At 45.5% G+C, this 25224-nt stretch overlaps 1 protein-coding gene and 1 long non-coding RNA gene across 4 annotated transcripts; one reads left to right on the top strand and one right to left on the bottom strand.

Annotated features, from left to right (window-relative positions):
• Positions 1-661: 661 nt before the first annotated feature.
• Positions 662-3311, bottom strand: irx5a (iroquois homeobox 5a). The gene is made up of 3 exons (XM_028955932.1): positions 2739-3311; positions 1981-2377; positions 662-1586 (listed from the first exon to the last, which is right to left on the bottom strand). The coding sequence occupies exons 1-3, from the start codon at positions 2982-2984 to the stop codon at positions 991-993; spliced, it is 1239 nt and encodes a 412-aa protein (XP_028811765.1). The 5' UTR covers positions 2985-3311; the 3' UTR covers positions 662-990.
• A 915-nt stretch (positions 3312-4226) lies between these two features.
• LOC114765567 (uncharacterized) lies at positions 4227-23609 on the top strand. Of its 3 annotated transcripts, XR_003742679.1 has the most exons (5): positions 4227-4938; positions 11400-11637; positions 14771-15385; positions 19262-19548; positions 23282-23609. It is a non-coding gene; the product is annotated as an uncharacterized LOC114765567 (long non-coding RNA). The 3 variants fall into 3 exon arrangements; XR_003742680.1 differs by lacking the exon at positions 11400-11637 and having other exon boundaries at positions 4227-4831; XR_003742678.1 differs by lacking the exon at positions 11400-11637.
• Positions 23610-25224: the final 1615 nt, after the last annotated feature.

Genomic DNA, 25224 nt, shown 5'->3' with positions numbered 1-25224 from the left:
AATTCAATTTTCTTCCTGGTCTGGAAGGCTTGAAAATAAATCCTTTAAATTAAGAGCAAGTGTGACACCTACCTGCGGAAGCGAGAAGAGTTTTTTTTTTTTATGAAGACGCCGCTGTCCCCTGTCCCCTGCCGCAGGGACATTTTACTGGCCACGTTTCTGCAGATCATCAGCGGTTCATATTAAAAAACAACCCGGGTTCGCCGCCACGCCTTCGGAAAGTGTATAATGAGGTCGAGATTTGGCATAAAATCGCGCTCATTACCGAGTTCGCCCCCTGATTGCTTTGCCGCGGTTGGGGTTTAATCGGGTTAAACGGCCGCTCGACGCTCCTCTTTCTGCCGGTGCTTCTATTATTGTCGTTATCAAATATCCATATTTTCCAGTTCGTAGATGGCACCCTGCCCTCTTTATCAGCGCGCATAATGTGATTAATACAACAAACAAACAAACAAACAAACAAACAGGTGCGTGGTGCGCGATCCGGCTCGATCAGATCGATATCGACGAACGACTTTCTGCTCATGCGCTTGAGTGCCAGTGTATTGCCTTGTTTGTTATTATTATTATTATTGTTAATAATAATAATGATAAAAAATTAATTATCTCTAGCCAATCACAAGCTCCCCCCCTCCCCAAAACAAATCGCCGCACACGTGAATTTCTTCCATAATTTACTTCAAAGATAGTGTAATTGTCCATTTTAAATACAAAAATTGCTACATTAAATATACATATTAGTCTTTAATACAAATAGACTCAGGCGGCTGCAGCGATTAAGACATTTCTTAGTTGTTGTTACATCTTTTTTCCATTTTTATTATTCTTTTTTGTTGCTGGATGAACCATTCAGAAACTAGGATCTGTGAGGATAAGCATTACTCAGAAAATAACTCATGTCGTCCTCGGGAACCGTTTTAATTATAATTTCTTCTTTTTTTTTTAGGCAACCACAGATAATAAATAACAGTCCGGGGCGATTGTGGGGTGTTAGATGTTTGACATACCTTTCTTCAGTTCATAAGGGGGGTCTTTACACACATCTACCTGCGTTTGGCTGCGCGCCTTGCTCTCCCTGACCAGGGCCTCGGCCCTGTTTAACACAGTCTGGTTTAATCCACTGAAGGGCGCCGCGGATCCCGTCCCGGACCCGTGGCTGCCGTGGAGGTGTCCGAAGGAGCCGTAGTTCGTGTAGCCCGGGTAAAACGGGGACGTGTAGTAAATGGGCCGGGAGAGGACGGCGCACTGCTGGGGGGCGGAGCGGGATGGCGACGCCCCCGCGGCCGGAGCCCCCTCGCCGCGACACCTGTCCGTGGACGTGGCGATCTCGGCCAGGGACCAGAGTTTGGGTTTGGGCGCGGAGGGCGGCGAGTGGATGACGGACGTGGCGTTGCCGGCGCCGCCGCTCGGGTCCGACGGCTTCTCGTGGGCCGCGGTCACGGCCGCGGGGGAGGAGGTGGTGGGCTTCGCCGGCTCCTCCGGATCTTTTAATTCCGTGTCGGACAAGAGTGGGTCCAGCTCCTTCCCGCGGGCTTCTTCTTTGAACCGATCGCACGGTATTTCCTCGGGGTTTATTAATTTATTGTCTGAAAAATAAAAACAAAAACAAAATGATAAATGTGCACGGTAAAATATAATATTTTACGTTTATAATATTACGCACGTTGCAAAATTGGTTATTATCATGTCGTTATTATTATGTTATTATTACGTTATAACCACGTATATATTACAATAAATATAATAATACACCGGCTGTGACCTCATTATTCTGCTCAAGATAAATTGACTTCAGACGTCATACGTCACCCGAAATTCTCCTCCAAATTAGGGGGGTTCAAGGTGATTATTATTTAAAGCAATTGTGCCATTATAAATAATACACCATCATTAACCAGCAATCAATTTCTGCGCTCCGACTGGAAACGAGCGCGATGAAAAATTGATGATGATTTTTTTTTTATTCCCCTTTCTACAGACCTGACTCGGTGTCTGTCGAGTCGAGGGGCTTATTGGGCTCGTCGTCGTCGTTTTTCTCCAAATCGATGTTCTCGTCCTCCTCCTCGTCCTCGCTCCGGTTCCGCGGGGTCCAGGTCATCTTGTTCTCCTTCTTGAGCCTCCTCCTGGCGTTGGCGAACCAGGTGGACACTTGGGTGAGGGTCATCTTGGTGATGATGGCCAGCATGATCTTCTCGCCCTTGGTGGGGTAGGGGTTCTTCCTGTGCTCGTTCAGCCAGGCTTTCAGCGTGGCCGTGGCGTCCCGGGTGGCGTTCTTGCGGTAAGCCGGGTCGCCGTACGGATACGAGCCCAGGGGAGCAGCGTAGGGGTGATACCCGATGGACCCGGCCATGCCCGTGGTGTGATCATACGGGGAACTCTACAGCGAGGGGAAAAAATAAATTTATTACAATAATTATACACCCCAAACTATAACGATTTAAATGTAAGTTTTGTCTGTCCGTCCCTTTCGCTTTCCTGCCCTCATTCTTACTGTCACCCCCCCCCCCCCCCCCCCCCCACACACACACACACACTCCCTCCATGTCACACACACACACACTTTCCCAACCACGCACACGCAGCACCCCTCGTTATTCCCACTGTTTCATTTATCTTATTTGAGCTTATATCACCAGGCACGAGTGGAAAATGTTATAACCGCTGTTATTACGCGCTCCGTTTTTATCCTCTTTTTAAAAAAATATTTCCATTTTCTGCTGTAAAAAGGTGGAACTCACCACGTACGACGTGAAGGTGGCCGCGGCCGCCGCGTCCGCGCCGTACGCCAGATGCGAGTTGTACCCGGGCGACGCGCCGCTGCTGAACGCCGCCGAACCGGCGTACGGGGCGAACGCGGAACCGGACGACGAGCGGCCCAGCTCCTCCGTGCGCGGTCCCGAGATGACGCTGGCGCCGTACGCCGGGCACGAGTAGAGCGCCAGGGACGCGGACGGCTGGTACAAGTAGCCCTGAGGATACGCCATGCTGGAGCCACTGAACGCGCGTCTTCCCACGTTTATTCCCGCTCGGTCATAGAGTCTTCGGTCCTTCCACGCGAGAAAAAAGAACCCACGAAGAGAAGCAAAAAAAAGTTGAAATGTGAGTCTAGGTGGTTTCTGGGTGGGCAGTTCAGGCGCTCTCCCACTCGCGATCTTTCTCTCTCATGCCGCGCAGGAGGAGGAGGAGAAGAAGAAGGAGAAGAAGGAGAAGAACTTGTGTTTTTTGCCTTCAGACGGGGGGCTTTGCTTGGGAAAACGTCCTGCCAGGATCCTAAGTTGGAAATTGAGGATTCTGACGCCTACTACGCGCCTCACGCTCCTCCTCCCGGGGTGTAGCTGGTCTCTCTCTCTCTCTCTCTCTCTCTCTCTCTCTCTCTCTCTTCCCTGTCGGTCGCGCGCGCGCGCGCCCGCTTTTCACCCTTATTTTTCCCCTCTAACGAGCCTCATCGCTTTAGACTCGAGTGCGCCAGCCCCTGGGTGTCCAGCTCACGCAAGCCACTGAGATCACACCCGACCTTTAACATTTTTTTTAAAATATGCGTTCATTTAGGTGTATTTTCGACATATTTCTGTAGTTTTTAATTGTATATTTATATATATATAAACCACGTTCACACTTGACGCAAGAAACCGGCTGCTGTCTGCCAGGAGGCGCTCGCCAGACGCGAAGAGAAACGCGTTTTATTACATTCTCTCTCATATATATATGTGTGTGTGTGTGTGTGTGTGTGTGTGTGCTCACTTTGCATTTTAAAAAAATATATATTAACATGAACTTTTATTTATATAGCAGCACGTTCAGGATGAAGACGCGGCGGTAAATAAAGCTCCGACTAAGGTAACACTTCACACACACACACGCACACACACACACACACACACACACACACACACACACACACACACACACACACACACACACACACACACACACACACAGAGATGGCTGCTGGCCTCGCGTCTTCTGACAGGTGTTAACTGGTGCGACCCTCCTCTGCCGAGGGGTCCGGGGTGCGAGGGGAGGGGAGAGGCGCTAAAACCCCAAACCCCGACCGATTAGGACCATATGAAGCATGATAAATCCACGCGCGCGCGATTGATGTAATCTCGTGTGATTCCACGTGATATGCCTATTTTGTTCCTTTTTTCTTTTTTTTTTTCTCAGACAGTCGTAGCCATGACTTTTATTCGCGAACTGCCCGTCGTTGTATGGGTTTTAATAACGGTGGACAGATGACAGGGTCAGGCATTTAAAGATAAAAGAAAAATCTTAATAAAAGGAAAGACGAGTAGTTTGGTGAACGTCCTTATTAACCGTGGAAGAGTTGGCGTCTTTTTTTCGCGTCTCGTGAATTTAGACGTCTGCGCCGTTGAGCCGAAAGGGATCGCTGTAGGCGCTGCTAAAAAGCGAGCGATCCGGGTCACGTGTCCCCGGAGCCGGAGGAGGGATGACGCAGGTACGCGGCGGGCCAATACAGAGTCCGGGGGTCGTTGATGGTGGTGATGATGAGGATGAGGAGGACCGATGACTACTCAGGAAAGAACATGTTTCATTTAGTAACTTTTATTTAAAAATAGAGAACAACAAAATAACCAACCAGATCCAATAATAGTGATTATAACTGTAGGCCAGGAAAGTGTACATGTAGATGTATTTAGCTAAAGTCATACATGTTTTGTCATTTATTTGATCTGTAATAATGATCTTGACCTACAGATTGCAGACTGCTCCGCTGGGGGACGCGATAAATGGCCGGCGCCCTGTCATCTGTAACCAGCGCGGACGGGAGCGGGTCCGACTGACGTCAATACCCCCTGATAGCCAATTATCGGTAATAATGACGTAGGGCGCGCGACAAGGAGCCGTTTTCGGGCCGAGTGTAGGGAGGTGACGTGACGTGACGGGACGGGACGGGAGAGTGGGGAAGGAGCGGAGAAGGTAGGAAACGAGCAGATTTTCCTTCCTTAACCATGCTGCTTCATCAGACCCCGCGCCGAGTACATGTTGAACTCGCTAATACATGTTATTAATATCTATGTTCATCTGAATGCAGTTGAAAGGACTGTAATTACAGGTAATTATTACAATGTAATGAACGTGTCAATATGTGCGTAATTCGCGCCTCCTATAACCTGACGAGGAGTGAAATCCTCCGCAGAGCAGAGCGCAGTGCCATTCCGCGTTCCCAATCACATTAATATCGATAATGAAGCAACACGCGACAGACCGAGTCACGGTTTCAGCAGCCGGTGCGAGTTGTGTGTTATTATAATAAAAACTATTACAGTAATTATTAACAATAGGTCACGTGTTCTGGCGCGTAATTCAATGGTCAGTGCGCGAAATCTGCGTCCTAAACCGATTAGTTGACGCCGGGATATTCTTTGATGTACGAGCTGTGGGCTTTTGCCGCGTGGAAGCCAATTGAAATTCAAACCGGTTTGCGCGCAATGCTTTGGGGAGATCTGCGGCATATAATGGATGTAATTTATTTTCTCTTGACCTTGCACTTTTTCTTTTCTTTTTTTTTTTCGTGATTAAATGATTAAATACACGTGCACGAGGAATTTGGAGGGTGCTCTAACATCCAGCATGAAGTAACCAGACCCCCCCCCCCCCCCCCAATAAATAAATAAATAAAATAAATAAATAAATAAATAATAATAATAATAATAATAAAAATGCTGCCATACCTTACATTTCATATGTAATGCAATTATACATGATAAATTCACCCATTCATCAAAAGTTAATCTGCACTCACCCAAGCAGATTTTTGGAATTTTTAAAGCAATAGCCGAAAGTGTGTCTTCAGCCACCAGCGTGGCGCCGGCTCTGCCATTTACGTGCAGTGATGTAATAGTTCTCTCCCTGGCAGTGCTGCTGGAGGCTCGGAATCTGGAGTCCCCCCCTTCCACCGCACCAACCGCGGAGTCACGTCCGAGTACGGCGGCCAGTGGCTGGTGCAGGCCGCTGACACACACCCGACTGTAGGTGTCCGCTGACACACACCCCTCCGCTATCTGTCCATCTGTGTTCGGTGGGAATGCGCTGCTGCGATACCCAAAACGGTGTAAAAACGATGCGGAACACCTACAGTCGGGCAAGCACAGTCAAGTGGCCGGCGAAATGAAGGTGCCGTGTGATACGTGCGGTAATTATTTGCCCGCTGGATGGAAGTGGTGCGGTTTGACGGCATCCCGGTGCCTTGTGGTGTAATAAATGACGAGTGCCATATCAGGGCACATGCAGAATCGAAGGGTTTCAGGCGAGAGCAGAAGAAATAGACAGGTTGCGAGCCGCACCCCCGCCCCCGACCCCCTGCCCCGCCGACTGTGCAGATTATGATTGATTTACTGGAGGGCGGATTGCAGGAAGTAGACATTGATTTTTCAATGACTTATCAAGAGAGAGATATTTACAGTTGTATCCACGGGGTAGTGTTTCCACAGGCTAGCAATTGTTCCTTCCCCCTTCTCTATTTGGCGAGGGGGCAGGAGGCGAGGGGAAAAACAAGATGATATCCTCGATTCTGCGAGGAGACAAATTACCTGTAATTTTATTTTTGGAACGAGTCAATAACCCAAGTGACTAACCAAATATTGATTGGGTATAATGAAGCTTGAGTGATGGGAAAATGAGCTCTTTTGAGGGTCTTGGCGAAGGATCCCTATCAGCGCTTCCTCGCCTGCCCCGCCGGAACTGCAGCCAGTGGCCGCCTGAAGTCCGAACGTGGAGGCTCGGCATTTTTTCTCCTTCGTTATTAGAATCAGAATCCGAAATCGCAGGTTTTCGGATAACACGCCCCTTATAAAGTTATCACGGTGACATCATCCATCCAGGAGGCTTTTTATTATTAGCATCAAAAAGCAGCCATACAACCTATAACCATTCTATTCTCTCTTTCTCTTCTTTCTTTTCTTTTTTTTTTTCCATCCGCCACCTCTCCTCTGCACCGTAGGCCTTCGGTTACGGCACTGAGACTCGCGCTGCAGACCGAGTTAATGAGCGGGCCTCGGGACTGCACACTGTAATCAAATGAGCCGACATAAGGGCGAGGAGGAGTATTATGTTCACCCCGCCAGTTCCGCAGCAGGGACCTTGTTTTTTTGTTTTCTCTCCGAGACGCCTTTGATGCCATATCCCTTTACATTTGTAGTCCCAGCAGCCATGTTTCATAAACAGCGAGCGGAAGACGTCCCCCGCATTTGAAATGTAGATCGCTCCCGCTCGACGTCCCGCACGTGACCAGATGCCCCCCCCCCCCCCCCCCCCCTTCCTCCAGCCCGGTTCTGAGGTGTTGGGTTTCCTCAAGTGCCTTTGATGCGTCTGAACAGCTCACAATCGGTCCCCTTTATGCCGCGTGTCACACGTAATCGGCTGAAGCAGCGATGGCAACATGGCTGCGTCTCCCGCTCACTCCCCACCGGAAGTGTTTCATCGTGACCTTGCAGCTTTTCTGAAGCGGCGTAGAAGGTGTTCAAACTTAATGCCACAAATGTCCCCCATTTTCCCGAAGAGCGGCAAGCGGGCAGGTCCTAATAAAACAACCTTCAGAGTGGGCCGAGTTTAATCAGCCAAGCCTGTGCTCCTCGGCACATTCGCCGATATGAAAACCACCTGTGCAGGTAAAAAAAAGCAAAAAGAAAACGGGCCGCCCGCTCCCGGTGTTTGACTAGCGCTTGACGCCCAGCGCCACGCTCTGTGGAGACACCTGCCACGACACGGGGAGTCCAGGTGGAGGGACTGGCTCCTAATGCCTCGCACCTGCCGGAGCTTTGGAGGGGATTCTCCTCCAGGTCCCGTCTCGGCGCGGCCCCCTCCGGTATTTCCTCCCCCCACCCCCCCCCAGGCCTGACGCGAGTCGCTGTAGGCCCCGCCGATGTTTAGCGATGATCTGCTCTGCTAATCTCCCCGCTCCCCACCTGCTGGCGAACCCCCCCCCCCCCTCGCCTTTCAGCTCCCAGGAACGTCTGCAGCGACCCCGGCTCTCTCCTCCTGGAAACGCCGGCGACCTCGCCATGTCCTGGTGTGGACATCATCCAAAAACACACACAGTCGCAGCGCCGCCTTTTTTTAATTTTTAAGATTTTTTTTTTTTGCTCGCTACGTCCACGATGTTAATGGCACCCACGCTTTGGGAGGAGGAATGCGAGCGTGACCCATAAAAGCGAGCCGCGGCTCGGGAGAACACTTTTAACAGACGACTATCACTAATCACTTCCAGGGCAGAGCGGCGTGTAATTACTCTGCCAAACGTTTGGCTCTCGCAGCTTAGCACCAGGAGCCCTGACCTGCGCTTCCACGTCTTTCGTCACTACCCCGTGCGGCCTGTTTTTTTTCCTCCTCTCTCCCTCGCTCCCCTTTGTGTGCTGGAAAGCCGAGCTCCTGTCTTAATATTTTGAGAGCGGCCCACGAGGCCGGGGGGGGGTTGCATCAAAAAATTGCTTTATTGACTGGGTCGCAGGGCTGAATGAGCGCGAGGGGACGGCGGAGTTCACCCTGGAAGGGTCCGCAGTGCCGGGGCCCAGTACAAAGGGCCGGCCATAAATATTACATCAGTCGGGTCTTAACACACTTTACACACACTCACCGGACGTTCTGCACGACTGCTCACATTTATTTTTTTCTTTGTTAATTTTGCTTCATCAAAAAATACGTGTGGCTCTCCAGATCTGAGATCAGTTTCGAACTTACCTGTTTACCTCTCTCTTTTGTCACTCAATCTTTCGTTCTTCTCTGTGTGCGTGTGTTTTTTCCACTTCGTCCGGAGGTTGTATGTGTGATGTGCACCTCTCCTTCTGTGTGAGTGCTGATAAGATGACACGATGCAAATGGTGTCTGAAAGAGGGCCGCCTGGAGAGCAGGTAAGGAGTGGAGGGAAGGGAATCCCTTAATGACTATTAGCTGGATTTCACGCGCTGCCTCTGATCTCCCCCTGTGACAGGCCCTTTATTAGGAGGCGTGCGTGTCTGTGAGCGTGTGTGTGTGTGTGTGTGTGTTGGTGCTCCACTCCCGTACCCCGTCTCTCTCTGTCGCGGGGTGTGATAAGCACCAATCACCAGCTGTCCCGTCAAAACAAATGACGTTTTACACACACACACTCACAAATACGGCACACACTCAGCGTGGCTCTTTGCACTATACTGCACCTGATTAGTGTGTTTAGACATTTGAATATTGTTATATTGTTGGTCTAAATAGCATGTCTACCCATTGTATGTATAAAACAGACTAAATACACACATTCTGTGTTAAGTAATACGTTCTTTCTGTGGTTTGTTTACATGGGTCCTCATTTTGACACATTACCTAGTTTTTGTTCTGTTTCTTTTTATTCTGTGATTTGATTATTGGGCTATACTATACATTCCACAGTTAAACCAGCAATAATTGTATGTAAATTTATGTATATATATTTTTTCTTTTCTGGAAATGTCTTGTTCTGTGTTTTTTGCTGCAAGTATATGTGGATTTGCATTGACACTGTTCATACTCAATATTGCAATAGCTAGTCAAACTGCGTGTTCAGTATGGAAATGTCAGCTTTTCATCAAACACCACATTATTCTTTTATCGTCCTTAAAAATGGATCACTTAGTGGAGTATAAAAACAGCAGTTTCTCATGTAAAAACACATCTGAGGGTTTCAAAAGCACAACGTACCTCAGGCTGTTAAAAAGTGACCAAATGTGATCACATTAAATTCCTGTGAAAATGATGTGTCTTTTTTTCCATTATAAAATATTAAGGGTCTACTCAGTTAATTCTTTTGTAGGGGCATTTTCTGAAAAGATGAAAACACCCTCCCCCGCGCTCCCTCCCTTTTCTATTCTACACAAATTAGCTATGGTCCTGGAGGGCAAAATGACAAGAGGTTACTGGGAGACTATGTGTTTAATTAATTGAAAAATGCTCAAATTGCTTTTACAGTTGTTATGTGAGGTGAAAAAAAATGGAATCCATGTTGCCAGTACTCAACCGTAATTAGCACCCACGGGAATTAAATATTTAGCATTAGCAATGTTGCAGCACTTAGGACACAAATTTCTATTTTAGTAATGAAAGCTGGGCTGTCTGAGAGGACAGCTGTGCCAAAGGCAAGCAGCCTGGGATATTTCAGTGAGCCACCCCACCGGAGAGCCAGTCTGTCCACATAACACATGTGTAAGAGATACGGCAGCTCTGGTCCCAGGGGCTACGCATTACCCAAAGTATTTAGGTTTCTAATTAGACCAACGGCCAGCATCCACCAGGCCTGCCTCCCCGGGAACCTATGAGAATCCCTGTCGCTTTTTTTTTTTTTTTTTGTCAGCTTAAATAAAAAAAAAAGAAGAAAGAAAGAGAGAGAGAGAGAGAGAACTGAAGGAAAAGGAGGGGGGGAGCCCTTGTTTATGCAAACTTTAATTACGCATTGACTTTAATCGCTTCAGTGGCGTGGTGCAGGCAGACAGAGGCTACAGGGCCCTTAATGATCTGCCGTAGAGGAGAGTGAGGGGGAGCAACCCAGGCCCTATCTGGGCCCGGACTGGATGCGACAGCTCAACTGGGAGCTCACGCTGGGCTGCTCCCCGTCCCCGGCTCGACTGGACCATGTGCGGACGTCAACAGCTGAGCAAAGCAACTGCAGGACTTGTCAGACTGCATCAGGTTACCGGCTAATGAGAAATAATAAGGGTTATCTCAACTTCGCGAGACTTTGATCTGTGTGCTCGCTGGAATTTAGAGTTTGAATTAGAGAAGGTAGTGCTGGTGGGGAATTGCAATTTGAAACCTGTTCGCTCCGCGCAAGTACAGAGACGGAGGAAGAAGAGACGCGGTAATTACTCACGCGGCGGGATGGACGTCAAGCCGACTACCTTTCAGCTTCCAGAGTTCACAAAAATGTTCTTATAATGCAGTCTGTGAGAACAGGCATTACGCCGTCGCTGTATAATACCTGTGTAGGTTTAAGGTAGACTGTGGTCTTCTTGAAAAGGGTTTAGACATCTTAAACACTAGATGTCTGTTTGGAGCCGCGAGGCCTGGGGCCGAATTAAAGGTTATTATCTCGCAGTTTGCTAAGATGACACACAATCTGCTCCAGCACAGTATGGAAAGCCGTCCCATTTACACGGTATACCTGTTTAGGGGTCGCCGTTAAATACATCAAGAAAAGGAAGGATTCTAGCAACAAAAGGTTAAACCTTTTTGCAAATCGGTTTCTTTGCACGTTTTTGCACCAAATTAAAGCTCCTTCAACGATACAAAAATATGGAGAGAAAAATTAACTGAGAAAAATCCATGCGTTAAATTACTGTCCTTCTTACAGAAGGCGACATCATCCACCAGAGGCAAAAATGCTAATTTGGATTCCCAAAGTCGCTCAAAACCTCATGTTATTTAATTTCCCACTACAGGCCGGGTTCTGCTGAGATGACAGGCCGTGCGAGAGAGCTCATGGTCTGTGAGCATGTAATGGGAGCTTTTTGGAGAGAAGTCTTCCTCTGGCATGGAGAAAGTGGAGCAGCGTGAGAAAAGAAGAGGGAGGGAGAGAGGGAGAGAGAGCGAGAGAGAGAGAGAGAGAGAGAGAGGAGGGGCAGCTCTACCACTGTTGTCGTTTTGTGTGACAACATGTACATCAAAAATTCTTCTTTGGTAAGTGTCCTTACCATCTAGTACAAGCCAAAAAAATGGCATTAAGCTTTATTATTATTCCACCGACTCTCAGTGCTCTGACTCGGCTTGCCTCATTCGGAATCCTTTTCCCAGAATTCCCTCCGATGTTTGTTGCGCTGTGATTAGTCATCAGCCCATAGCGTGGCCTTAAAAAAAAAAAAAAAAAGCGGGGGGCCTGGCACAGAGCCGGGGTCCACGCCTCGCCCGCTAACTGTGTCCCCGGCAGCCATTGTGGCGAACCACTGACCGTGCGGCGCTCCATTCTGCCTTGCCCCAACAAATAATGCGCGATGTGTGTAAAAGGGAGAGGGGGAAAAAATAGGCACTGTTGAAAAGAACAACCAGAGCATGTTGCCGGCTTTTCTTCACTCGGGGTGGCGGGGGGGGTGGGGGACAATACAAGTGCTAAACCATCAGTTCGAATGCTGCCGCAGCAAATAACATAAAAAAACTGTGGGTCTCCAACTGTCTCCCCCTTTATAACAAGTTCGGCCACCGCCAGGCCGGAGGAAACGGTCGCATGGCGGCTTGTGCGTATAGCAGCTGAGCCGCCCCGAGCCTCATCTGGCCGGGACGCGTGCCGCCGGAGGTGGAGGTTCGTGCGTACGCGGGGACGCCTGCCGTATTTACAGAATTAATGACACAACAGCTGGCGGCTGCTCTTAGCTGATTGCGCGGGTGCCTGGTGGCAGCAGCAGGACGATTGAACAGTTGGCCTGGCTTATGTATCTTTGGTCCCATGTCACTAGAAATCAACATTGACACACTGGTGTGACACCGAGGCCCGGTGTAAGCAGGGTAACAATGTTTGTGTTGGACGTGGCGTGGCCTGCTTGCTTTGGGTTGTGGAAGTCTTCTTCACTTAAAAAAAAAAAGGATGCGATGCCATATTTACACACACACACCATCTTACTAAATTACATTAGACTGGTGTGTGTGTGTGTGTGTGTGTGTTTGTGTGCAGCACGTGTGAACAGTTCTGCCTGTAATAGTGTAAATATATATCCGGTTATCATGTAATTTATATTTTATTAGATATGTATTTACATATGATAAAATTCACAGTGTGCATACTGTGTTTTTCCTTTGACCCGCACAGTGAAAACACGTGTATACATATAAAAAACAAATATATAATATTTCTACATATTTCTAAATATTTTATTCCCATCTTTATTTTCAGGTGTAATATAGCATAGTTAGGACTCTGTAGTATCTTATTAGCAGCACTGCATGTACATGTAGGTCAAAATACTAAAGCGTGTCGCTGTTAATTATACATTAATGCCAATTGTGAAATAGTAATCACCGTTGTCAGCTACTAACATTAGTGGCATATCAAAACAAAAGCAGAGTATACAGCTTTTTATGGATATTTGATATCCTGTCTGAACACTCGTCATATTTTGGCAAGGGCATGCCCTGGCACCAGATTTTGGGGTGGGAGGGGAAGAGGGGGAGTGTGTGTGTGTGTGTGTGTGTATGAGAGAGAGAGAGAGAGAGAGAGAGAGAGAGGTGCGCAGAGATGAAACAGGCCAGCGAGGAAGCAGTGATCACACAGGCAGGTGAGGTGAGTGACAGACAATGCCTGCTGTAAAATTCCCTCACATCTCGGCTGCTCTGTATTCATAGATCCCGTCTGCCGAGCTCAGTGCTGCTCCCGCTCCGCCGAACTCTTTAGCTCTCCCCCTGCCCCCCGCTCTCACACACAGCCCTTTCTTCCCAAAATATTTGCCATCTTTCTTCTCTGTCTAAACGATGGCTCTGATCACGGCGGATTGGGGAAGAGACGCTCTGACAATGTGTTCCTTCTCCGTCTGATCTCTCCTAATTCTGAGTTTAAAATGTTTTTTTTTCCACCAACAATTAAGTGAATTCAGAGGTTCAAGGGTCTAGGATATTTTGTGGAAATGCACTACTTTCTTTTGTTATCATTTAATATGAACTCAGTTATTAGAAGTTTTCTTAAGTACAACGAAGAGTTAGTTTTCATGTCTGTGAATTCATTTAATAGACGGCCATTTTTTAGCTCATCCTTATACAAAAAAACCAATAAAACTCAAAATCACGGTATTTTCCTTGCATTAATTTAAAATGACCCCTCTCGTTGAAACTTTTTTTCTCTTGTTATATACTTGGTTATGCATATGTAATGCATAACCAATGCAACATTTGAATCACTGCTTCATTGTAAAAAAAAACGCTGTGCGCACCGGCAGCGCGGTACGCAGCGTATCTGAGACGTATCACAACGCAGAGAGCGCTGGGCTGCATTAGCCCGACTGCGGCAGATCTAGGATCCCGCACGGCATTTCATTTCTTCGGGAATTGTTTTGACAAAAGAGGTTAGCATAAGGTAGGAGGTGTCAGCGGAAGCAATGGCCCTGTTTTTTTTTTTGTCGGTGTTTTTCCTCTCTTCCTCTCTCTCTCTCTCCTCCTCCTCTCACATGTTAAGCATCTGTCAGTCATCGCCGAGCTGTTGCACTGGATGTGACATCACAGCCCTCTAGGGCTCTTGCTGGGAGAGAAGCCTTTTGATTGCATTTGAAAGAACAGAGAGTTGAGCAAATACATAAAGGAGCAGCCTGTGTCTCTGTCATTGTACGAACTTCTCTCACACAAACAGCTGCGGTGAGCTTAAAGGACCGTGTCGACACTAAAATGCTTCCCTTTTTTTATATCTCCACTTTCTTTCAAATACCTTTCTCGTTCCAATATTTAAAGTGCAAAGCAAATGAAGGCGCCTGTCCGCCAGGTTGCATTATTTTATGTAAACAGGCTGATTAAGGTATTAAACCCTTCAGATTCTCCCTTGACAAACACGTCTGGTTGCATTACGCTCCGAACACTTTTATTGTACGTGTTACGGCTTCTACGCTCTTTTGTAACTGTCAGAGTTATGTAGGCGAACTGAAAATTAAGAGCGGCGGTTGGGTATTATCATGTGAGTAGAGTTCTGTTCTGACTGTAATAAGTTGTGCAGGGCGATGAACTCACATGCAACAGTTTTTTTTTTTTGGGAAGGGTGATGATCATTAGTTTTAGACTTCTGCTTGACAGGACTACTGATTGGCCTTTATGGGCAATCTGTTTGGTCTGATTGGCTCGGCAGGTGACCTGGTGCTGGCTAGACGGAGGAGGTGATTGGCTGCTCGCTGGCCCAGAGGTGGTGATGGGAGCCGGACAGGGAGATTGATGGAGGGCAGACGGCCACTGAGGGAATGAGCTCAGCTCTTTGAAGTCCTGCAGAAGGGAAGTAAATTGATATATCAGTTTAAGCCCCAGTCCCTATTAGAGCCACCCCTGTCAGGTTAATGCGATAGCCTCCACATTACCCTCCAACCTCTTTCAGGACCAGGGGCCCTAATTCCTGCCTCCTGCTAGCGGGAATCCCATTTGGGTTCTCCATCAGAAGTGTTCCTCTCATCGGAGTGCCTCTGATGGGGAGTAAATCACAGAAGCAAAGTTTTCTTGGCCCATCGCTCTCCATGACTGATTTAATACACTCTGTTTTTGTGCTAATCGCCAGGCCGGGATTACTGCTCATAGGACATCTTTTGGGCCAGAAGTGCTGCATGCTTTTAGCAGTCCAGACATGCCCCCCCCCTCTGCTCCTGCACAACAGACTCCCATGATTCCCTGTGTCGCCTCAGCCAGGCCTACCGAGGGCCCACACTCGAAACACTGCAGCCAAAGCCCCAGCCAGATCCGCCCCCAGAACGCAGAGGTGAGGCAAGGGCCCATTCATATTTAATGGCATGCAGAAACACATTTACATTAAAAATGTAGAGAGGTGTCTTTTTAATTCAGACACCCTGTATTTATTATTAAACCTTTGTCTTTGGGGTCAGATCATGGGATATTGGCTGTCTGTCAGCGTTCCAGCCCAGTCTGTTTAAATGTGTGGTCTTACACTTTACCACATGTGACCCGTATGGGTCAGCCTTTTCTTTAGATTGGCCATATCTGTAAAAAAGACATGAATATATTCCCTTGTTAAAAAGACACATGTGCACAACAAATTCTACTGATACAACATCTTGTTGGTCTTTGACATGTTCCAATCTAGTAGTCTACTGTCTTCAAATAATAGCACATCATTTGCTAACATTATGTGTTCCTAGAGATTATTTTCCTATTACAGAAAATCCAAGCATTGTATAATTAATATGAGTAATGTGTTTATATTTTTTATGTTTATGTGTACACGTGACACACCTCAGATTAAACTAATGAAATGCTGATAAAATGCATTGCTCATGTCTGGGTCTGTCTTATTTAAATGCTGCATTAACATTGTTCATTTTATCAATTATAGTTTCTTGATGTTTTTTCTTTTGTAACCCTTTAAACATGTACATGTTTCCTGGCTCAGCCACAATGAGTAAGTCAAAAATGTATATTCTTATAAAGGTTTCTTTTAAACCTCCTGGAACATTTAGGTTCTTTAATTTCATTATGTGGGTTTGATTCTTCTGGCTGTGGGCCAGGGTACTTTAAACATTCATTTCATGAGACAGACAGTTGATATTCACACAGGCGCCTGAATACATAAATATATTTATAAAATAGATGGGTCCTCTGCTAAGTACTGTATACCTCTTCTCTACATTTTTGGTTTGGAATGAGGTACAGTAATGCACATAAATAAATGCACACATGCACAATGACGCACACACACTGACCAGGCCCAGGCGGTGTGTTCTAGTTGTGAGGCTGTATGGGGAGGTGTGGTGGCAGAGGAGCGGTCTGATGGGCTCGATCCAGTGCTCACTGGAGCTTTGCGCATATATATCGAATTTTTGAATATCTAGACCATTATTTAGCATCCAAATCAGTTCTGCTTGTCTGACTGATGGACAATTTCAGCGTGACCCCACTCCCTTTGCATGTGACCTATACTGTCGAGATTCTTGCATATTGTTTGGATGTTCGCGTTGACTTTTAGTCCTGCGTTCTTTAATCCTTTTAACATGCTCTTTGTGTTGGCATTCATAAAATATTTACACAGGAACAGTGGCTTCTCCTTATCTGCATGTACAATTAGCAGCACGGCTTCTGGCAAGACAAGCCATTTCTTTACCTTTCTGTCATGCCATTTGATTTAGATTTTTGGTTAAAATTTAATTTCAGTAAAATAATGTTTGTCACACACGCACATACACACACACACACACACACACACACACACATATATATATATAAAATATACTAATATATTATCAACTAATTACCTATTAGAATTATCAAGAATTATCATAATCACGACTATATTACATATATTACTGCTGGCAGTTGTAATGAGGTAATCATTTTTTTTTAGCTCATTCTATATGAAGGATTTAGAAGACACCTCAGCACGTGATGTGGTCTAGGCATAATTTCATATTTCCTCTGGAGATCAGAATGTAAATGCAGTCGTTTTTTCAACATTTAATAAACGTCCCGGAGGTTTATTAATGTGCAAATGGGTGAGAGCACCTCTCCCTCAAGTCAGTGGCGTGTGTGCACAGAGGCCCATAGCTGTTTAAGGGAGAGTTTCAGGATTTAAGCCTGTGGCAGTCCACTGGGGGGCCTGCAGGAGTATTTAATTCTCAGAGTGTGTGTGAGTGTGATAGTGTGTGTGTGTGTGTAAGTGGGGGGGGTGCATATGTGTATGCGCATGTGAGAGAGAGAGTGTGTTTGTGTGTTTAATGGAGTCCATTACCCACTGCAGAGTCTGCATGTTTACTCATCTGTACCACACTCAAATAAGTTCCTCCAGCTCCCATCACCTGCTCAATGGCAGGCCCCGCCGCTCAGAGAAATTGGCTTTATAGATGGGACACATACAGATGGTGATAGCATGCATACAGCCACTCCACTCACTCCTCTCTACTCACAAAATAAGCAAATCTAAGGATAAAGCCGGCCAGGATCGAACCTCAACCATATGAATGCAAATAGGATTAAAGGTCTGCATTAGACTGTGATATACAGTTTATAGACCTTATATAAGACTTGGCTTTAGACCGGCTTCACCCACAGTACATTAATGTTCTTGTCACACACCTACTGGGGTAAGCCCTTGATTTTTTTGGCTGATTGGTAACAATTATTGGTCTGCAATTTTTCACATTTGTATGACCACTACTCTGACTTGTGAGTTACACACCCTCTTAAGTTTCTCACTCGACTGTTTTAACAAGCATTTAACAATCCAATCTGAAGAGGAAAGAAAAAGCTTTTGGCCATTTCTTTCTATTAGTTGCCAAAATCGTGTGTTTTGTATCCATAACCTCTTTGTGACTGTTGATGGCAATAAATATCTGCTGACATCTGAAAGTAGCTTTTCTTGTCACAGCGAGAAAGTAACAAGATGGCCTCTGTTTCCTATTTTTACTCATTAACGTCTCTCTCCCTCTCTCTCGTTCACTAGAAAGGCCTTTGTCCACGTCTGTCCAGGGCAGGGGTCTGCTCTATCTCCGCCAGTGAAGTCGAGAGCTGGGCAAAGCTGTAAATCTGGACTCCCCTTCGTTAGAGTCGCTGCTCTGCTGAGCTTTAAATCATCTCAATCCTCAGTGGTCTTTAGTTGCCTTCCATAGGTCGTAAAGCATGCCGACGTTGCAGGGCACTAGCACGGTGAGGTCAGGTGCCAGAACGTTCCATGATATACGGAGACCCTGTGTGCGACTCTAACACTGCGCTAACTAGACTGCTTTACAATGGGTCTCGTTTTACCCTCTCCTTCTCCCTCTCTCACCTTTCTTTTCCTTCTGTTGTGTTCGCTCTATCAGGACTCGGGTCCTTTATAGTACATGGCAGGGCTCTCTGGTGAGCTTCTTTTTTTTTTTTTGTGATGGAGACCGACAAGTCTATGAATAAAAGAATCTGGCTGGCTCACTTCTGCCGATAAGTGGGTGAGCGCAGGTGGACGGGCGAATGCTGGAATGGGTGATGAATGGAAATGATGATGAACAGGCTATTCTGAATCGCAAGTGGTCAAAGCAATATTGAGAACCTGGGGTTTGTTTTAGCACAGCAGATTGCTAAGTACTCAATCACAGTCTGTGTTTGGTGAGCCATTAGTAAAACTCATTGAATTTTTGTGAATTCTCTCCCTTGCTCCTGATGATGTCATTTTGACCTGTGCCATATTGTGTGTGTCTATGCTTGTGTCCTTATGATATAAAATATATATTTAAGTGTGGTTGTTGGAAATGAATGCAAAATGTTATCTTCGTTGCTACAAGCTAAACAGTAGTAAACAATTTATATTTTACTTTAATCTATTTTATTAAATTGTTTAAACATTTGTTGGTTTGTTCATATCCAATTTTGATACCAAGCTAATACTTATCCATACACAATAATTATTTTCAGCAATAATGGACTCTGTACACAATTAAAAAAGTAAAAGAGAGATTACAAGCTAGCTCGATTGCTAAAGGCTAAGCTAAGCTGGAGCTAAAAATTGAAAGAAAATTTCTATTATTTTATTATTTCCATTAATTTCATGCACGCTTTTCTCGTAGTTATTTTTGGTACAACGCTTTCAACAATCCATTTTAGCTGACTGTGTGTTTTAACCGTGCTGACGCCCTGATTGGGATTCACTGCTCAGGTTCGCAGGGTCGGACGAGGACGGCGTGTCCACGGCGCGCCGCCATGGTTGTGGACCGCTCTGCTGGAGAACCAGGCGGGATGAATGAACAGCAGCACATGGAGCCGGCCTGCCCACCTCGGATTGATTGCAGGGCAAACATGGCATCTCACTCCTGCCTCCCCTTTGTAAACGTTTTCTTGAGCAGGCAAACAAAGAGCTCCTGAAAGTATAATGAGTTCATTATCACAGCGCCGACAGCAATCAAAGCCGAACCTCAATGAAGTTTGTAACACTTTACATTCCAGGTAAGATCTCCGGCACTCATGAATATACAAGCCCCCCTATCAATTAGGGATGAATAATACATGCACTCCGTTTGAACAGTAATAAGGGAATCTACTCTCAGGTCATCTTGCACCTACGGAGAACAATGCAGGGAGAATGAAAGGAAGGGTTTTTTTTAAACGAGAGTGACATTACAAGGTGTGATTGTGCATGAGCGGGTGAGAGGAAGAGCAGCAGCGTAATGCAAGAGAACCGGAAGGCGGCATGTAGGATTCTGGGCGACTGGCCCCGGACAGGATGGTGTTAATTAGAGCCTTTGCATGGTGTTTTGTTTACTCCGTTCGCCGGGTTCATTAGGCGTGAAAGGGGCTGTCTTTTAATCTTTGGCCAGGTGAGCTGGTTGTGTGGATGATGATGATCTTGGGGGAATAATTTGAAAGAGCTGAGCAGTGATTGATTGCTTTTAAAGTTGAATCAATAAGATCTCCACGGGTGCTGAAGCTACAGAAACACCGTGGTCTATCTCAAAGGCCTGCCAGCTCCAATTGAAATGTCAGTTTGTTTTTAATACAAAGTTTTAAGTGCAGATAAGTCTTGTCAGAACCTGTTTTAGTCTCTACAAACAGGACAAAAATGATCACAAGTACACAAAACTTTCTTGTGCTTAAGTTTCATACTGTTTCAGTTGTTTGTTTAAATATGTAGACCATGAACCAGTGCGAGAATGTACAACATTTTTTACTAGTAAATATTTACATTTAAGTAAATTTCACACTGTAAATCTCTGATATAAATATGCACAAATATTCTAGACTGAATGTGTAAAGAGAATTTTTGGGACCCAGCTCACCATTATTCCCTTTCAGCAGCTGAGTATAATGACTGTCACCTGTCTTGATGCCTGTGATGTCATCAGGAAGGAAACCTTTCAAAGTCCGCCATGGTCAGACCTTTTACTGTCACAGCAACATCTGGGTTCACGGTGCTGTGGTTTCAACGGGAGGCTGCTGCTTTAGGTTAAGGCCTAAAAATAGGGACGCCTTCAGAAGCTGTGCCATGGGCAGGCAGGAAATGCTTTGATTTCTCTTCCCCCCTTTTTGATTTTATTAGAATATTCAATAAATCCCGTGTATCTGGTGAACAGGTGGTGGGGCTTTTTATTCCCCACAGCGATGAAACTCCAACTTAAATATCTTAACATCAAGCCTCATGAAGTACAGCATGTGCCCATGGTGGTATTTATAGAATCCAAGAGGATGCTTTTCTTGGAAGAATGACATTAGAAGTCTTCTGATCATAAGGAAGTGAGTCTGGAATGGGGATATGTGACGAGGAACACTAATAAACCCATCAAAGGTAGACAAGGACACATAAATCACTTAAAAAATGATTATTCTGCACTAAATGCACATGAACTTTATAAAAACAGGTAGTTAGAATATATTTCTATCATTGTAATTTGAATGAATGACAAGAGTTCAGGTGCACAAGTAAATTTATGAATTCTGCCACATACCTATTCCACCCCATTTAGGACAGCTGATAGGATGTTGCAATTACCTTGAACAAAATGTTTTTAATGTGACATCTTCCAAGATTCATCAGCAATTAAGCATTTCAATTTAAAGTGAACAATCACGTTTTCAAAAGATAAATAAATATAGGATTATATAAAAAGAAAATTTATTAAGGGTCATGTATAAGACACCTTTTTTTGTCGTCTTAACCAATCAAGCTTCATAGAAGAACGCAATATTGTGGTTATCTGTATTCTATAGGAACATGACCACATTATACGTAAAAGCATTGATTGTTTACTCCTGAGTGCCTTGTGGTGAAAATATATCAGGAATAATTGATCAGCACATGGTATTTACCCTCGGCGCAGAGCCCCGCTTTCTCTTACATCTGGTTTGATTTGTGTACTTTGCGTTCTTTTAGTTTGTTCATTTGTAAAAACAGCACAGTTTCTCATGCAAACATTTTATGGGAATTAGAGCATTAATTTTTTAACTTTGGGAGAACATCTGCAGTAATTTATCCCTCGTCTTTTACACTGGCATAAGCTCTAATGACCTTTAGCTACTCTGGCAAGTTTTAGATGTGATCAGTGTGTGTGTGTGTTAGTTGAATGTGTTTAAGCTTGTTGTCCTCTTCCCTCTGGGATTACAGTAACCATACCAATTAACCCATTCTCATTAGCTGGAAAATGTCTAATGCAGCATGCCATAGGCCCCCCTCACAATCTGTCATTTCGGGAAATAGAGAGAAGGAGTGTGTGTAAGTATGTGTCCTTGTGTGTGTGTGTGTGTGTGTCTGTGTAGTGTTTGCTTGCCTGGCAGATCATGAGTATCTAAGCATAATGCATCACCTTATTGATCAGGCTACATTGTACAGATGCATTCTGTATAATGTAGCTCTATGTTTTTTTCTTACTTAGCCCCACAGTACATATAACTTTATAACTTTCATGTGTGTTTTGACTTCTTTACCCCCTGGTGGTTAATTTATGAATGCCTGAGAGCAGGGAACCGGGCTTGCTATCTTAGGTTTAGAGAGAGAATGTGTGTGTGTGAACACGCATATGCATTCATCTGTGCGTGCACTTGCATGTGTGTGCCGCATTTTCAGGGCCCAGCCTCTGTTTATTGTGCGTCAGACATCAGAGTGGCTAGGGAAGTGTCCAGCAGCGTTGGGTGCTTCTCTGTGTTGACTTTGGAAAGGGCCTCGCTGTCCCAGCGGTGCTCTGCAACACATTATTATGTCACTGGCTTTATTAACAGACCTCTGGGACGCATCTTTCCACGCTGACATTACGCCGGACCAATCCATAAATCACTTCCTGTTCTCAGCGTTTGGGACAGCGTGGTGCTGGTTCACTTTCTGGACGAAACAGGATCCGGGTGCTTCCGCTCTCTCGGCGGTGGTCTGGTCCCAATATAGATGCTGCCCTAATAACACAGCAAACGGCAAGGTGTGGCGCTTTCTGGTGACGCTCGCGATTTCCATCACCTTTGTGCCAGAAACTGAAATGAAAGCCGCTATTTGTTTCAACATTGGTGTGTAAAAGCTCAGCGGCATCTGCCTGAAAATTTTCAAAAGGAAATGCAAAGATGTGTCCAGTAGCCAAAAAAAAAAAAAAACTTAACTAAATTGAAAAAAAGGAAAAGCAAGAAAATGGAATAATATATGACAAGGCAGCACTTTTGTCATGAGGACATTTGATATTAGCTCAACAGACAATCAGGACCTTTTCTCATTTGCTGTAAATCTGAACGTGCCTTGATTATAGAAATTTTCTGCATGTTAATCAGCATTTGTTGTGTGATTGTAGAGGGAAGAACGTCCTTAAGTCTCTCAGGCACCGGACTGTGAAAGGGTCTCTATTTAAGTTTGTATTGGAGGCTTCAAATGGCTTTTAAACAGTTCAGGGTGTCTGGGCTCTGGCACTTAATCAAAGAAAATAACCCCGAGGATGGCTCCGGTGACCAGCTCCGCTCTCATGCGCCCGTCGTATTATGTGTGTTTGTTTATTATCTTCTCCGTCAGGAAATTAAAGCCGTCGTCTACACTGTGTTTAGCGTAATTGGCCATTTTGTGTTATTCACATATCGTTGGGCCTCTGCAGTTTCATTTTACCTGTTATTGTAGAAAATAATTATGGGGGGGAAAGCCAGATGCTGTTTAAAAGGTTTGAAAGCTGATGATACTCTCTCTCTCTCTCTCCTTCGCTCCTCTCCCTCTTCCTCGCAGTGGTGAGTTTTTCCGAGCCACGTCCGGACGCAGGGAACAAGGTGCAGACTGGGCTGTGTGGCTTTCTGCCACAGAAGACTTCAAACAGAATTGAGGAGGTGTTGCTTAACATGAGGGTCGCTCACTCAAGGGCCCTGTGACAATGACAACATTAATTCACTCCCTGCTTTTTGCTGTAACAGTGCACACACACACACACACACACACACACACACACACGCAAAGCAGAGTTTTCATTTTTTTTTCTCCAGAAAAAACTGCCAATTCTTCATATATTGTTTTGCTGATGCTGAATGATTAATAAAAGGAGCAACACAGTGAAAATGTTTGATTGATACCAGATCTGCTTCACTCCATAGTGGAACCCCCCCACCCAAAAAAAAAAAAAACATGTTGTGTACGGCGGAGGAATAAATTGGCACGTTTGGTTTGTTTGTGTGCCTTGTAACTACACCTAACAGCCACAAGGCTGGGAAACAAAAGCGCCGCGATTTCACTAACACATCAAGAAGTCAAGAAGCAAATGTATGCCTGTCTGACAAAATGACAAAGAGTTTTGAAAGTTGAAAGCAGCTCCTTCTTCTCCAGGAACCGGTTGTGATGTTTCCTCGCCTACCTTTTTGCGTGGAGACTGGTAGACGCCACTATTATGTTAGCGGAAGTAATGTGCCCGTGACAGCCTTCAGTACTCATTTGAAAAGCAGATTCGGCGGCGTGCTCGGTGAGCGCGGACGCCTCTCTCTTAAGAAATGCACTTTTTCTCCCCCCCCTCTTCTCTCTCTGCAAGCTCTTTCAAGAATCCTTGTTAAACAGAACAGGAGCAGTAGCTCCTCTGGATAAAAAGGAGGTGAGGATGAGAAACAAAAAAAATAAATATATATATATCATAAACGTGTTCACCAGGTACAAGAACGTCTGCTGGAATTTAGCGACGCTGCTGGAAACGGCGCAGTTTAAGGGCTTAAAGGGCGACCTTGAATCGTCTCCTGTCAGAGCCGTGTTAGCAGTCCTGCCTCTTGCATGTCGAGTTATGCCAGGATGGTGACATTGTTTATTCGCTTTGATTTGTGAAAGGTGCGCGCAAGCGTATTGACAAAAGATCTTCCTTCCTCCCTCCCTCCCTCCCTCCCTTTCTTTGCTGCTCCCATGTTTCCTTGTGCGCCCGTGTTTTATATGCGGGTCCCTCAGAGGTGCCACTCTAATGATATACCCTTGCTGGCGGTACTTAGGGAAACATTGATGAAATGTGTTTTTTTAAGGGTCAGCAGCAGCCATTAGATACACAGCAGCGTGAACTGCTTGTCATGCATGTCACACATACGCACACTCACCCCTCCCTTTTTTTTATTTTTTTTTGGTCTTTTTTTTTTTCTCCCTCCCGTCCATACGGGGAAAGGTTGTCCATATGTGCCACTGGTCCCTCTCAGTGTGGCACATCAAACCCTATAAAGAGAATCATTTATGTGCCACTCCCCATTATTGAACAGCATGGAGACGGCTAATGAGGGCCACGGCAAAAGGAATATTTCCACCACTTTGCTTCTAGACAGACATTGGCACAGAAAGAAACCTGGAGTCTACGGGGAATCATTGTTTCAGAAAAAAAAAGAAAAAAAGAAAAGAACAAAAGAAGCGAGTGATTTTTATCATTTTTTTTTTTTTGCCATCAGTGTTCAGATAGACTTACTGCAACAGCCTGGTGAAATATCAGCAAAACACACACACGCACACACACACACACACACACACACACACACACACACACACACACACACACTATTTGATATGTTGAGTGTAGAGAGGCTAAGTGAGGCTGTACTCTGCCGTGCTACTGTAACCATCGGTAACCAAATACCCGCATCCACTTGTTTATATGCTCCAGCTTGCTGACTATGAAAGTTTGTGTGAGTGTGTGTAAATGTGTGTGTGTGTGTGTGTGTGAG

Source organism: Denticeps clupeoides, chromosome 16 (genome assembly GCF_900700375.1).
Source record: "Denticeps clupeoides chromosome 16, fDenClu1.1, whole genome shotgun sequence".
Lineage (NCBI taxonomy): Eukaryota > Metazoa > Chordata > Actinopteri > Clupeiformes > Denticipitidae > Denticeps > Denticeps clupeoides.
This window is presented reverse-complemented; position numbering and strand designations above follow the sequence as displayed.

Bases quoted from the DNA above. Each gene is read 5' to 3' on its own strand.
- irx5a (XM_028955932.1), bottom strand. From the start codon at position 2,984: ATGGCGTATCCTCAGGGCTACTTGTACCAGCCGTCCGCGTCCCTGGCG. The intron at 2,378-2,738 runs GTGAGTTCCACC...CCCTCGCTGTAG, and splicing joins CCACCTTCACGTCGTACGTG to AGTTCCCCGTATGATCACAC. The intron at 1,587-1,980 runs GTCTGTAGAAAG...TTTATTTTTCAG, and splicing joins CTCGACAGACACCGAGTCAG to ACAATAAATTAATAAACCCC.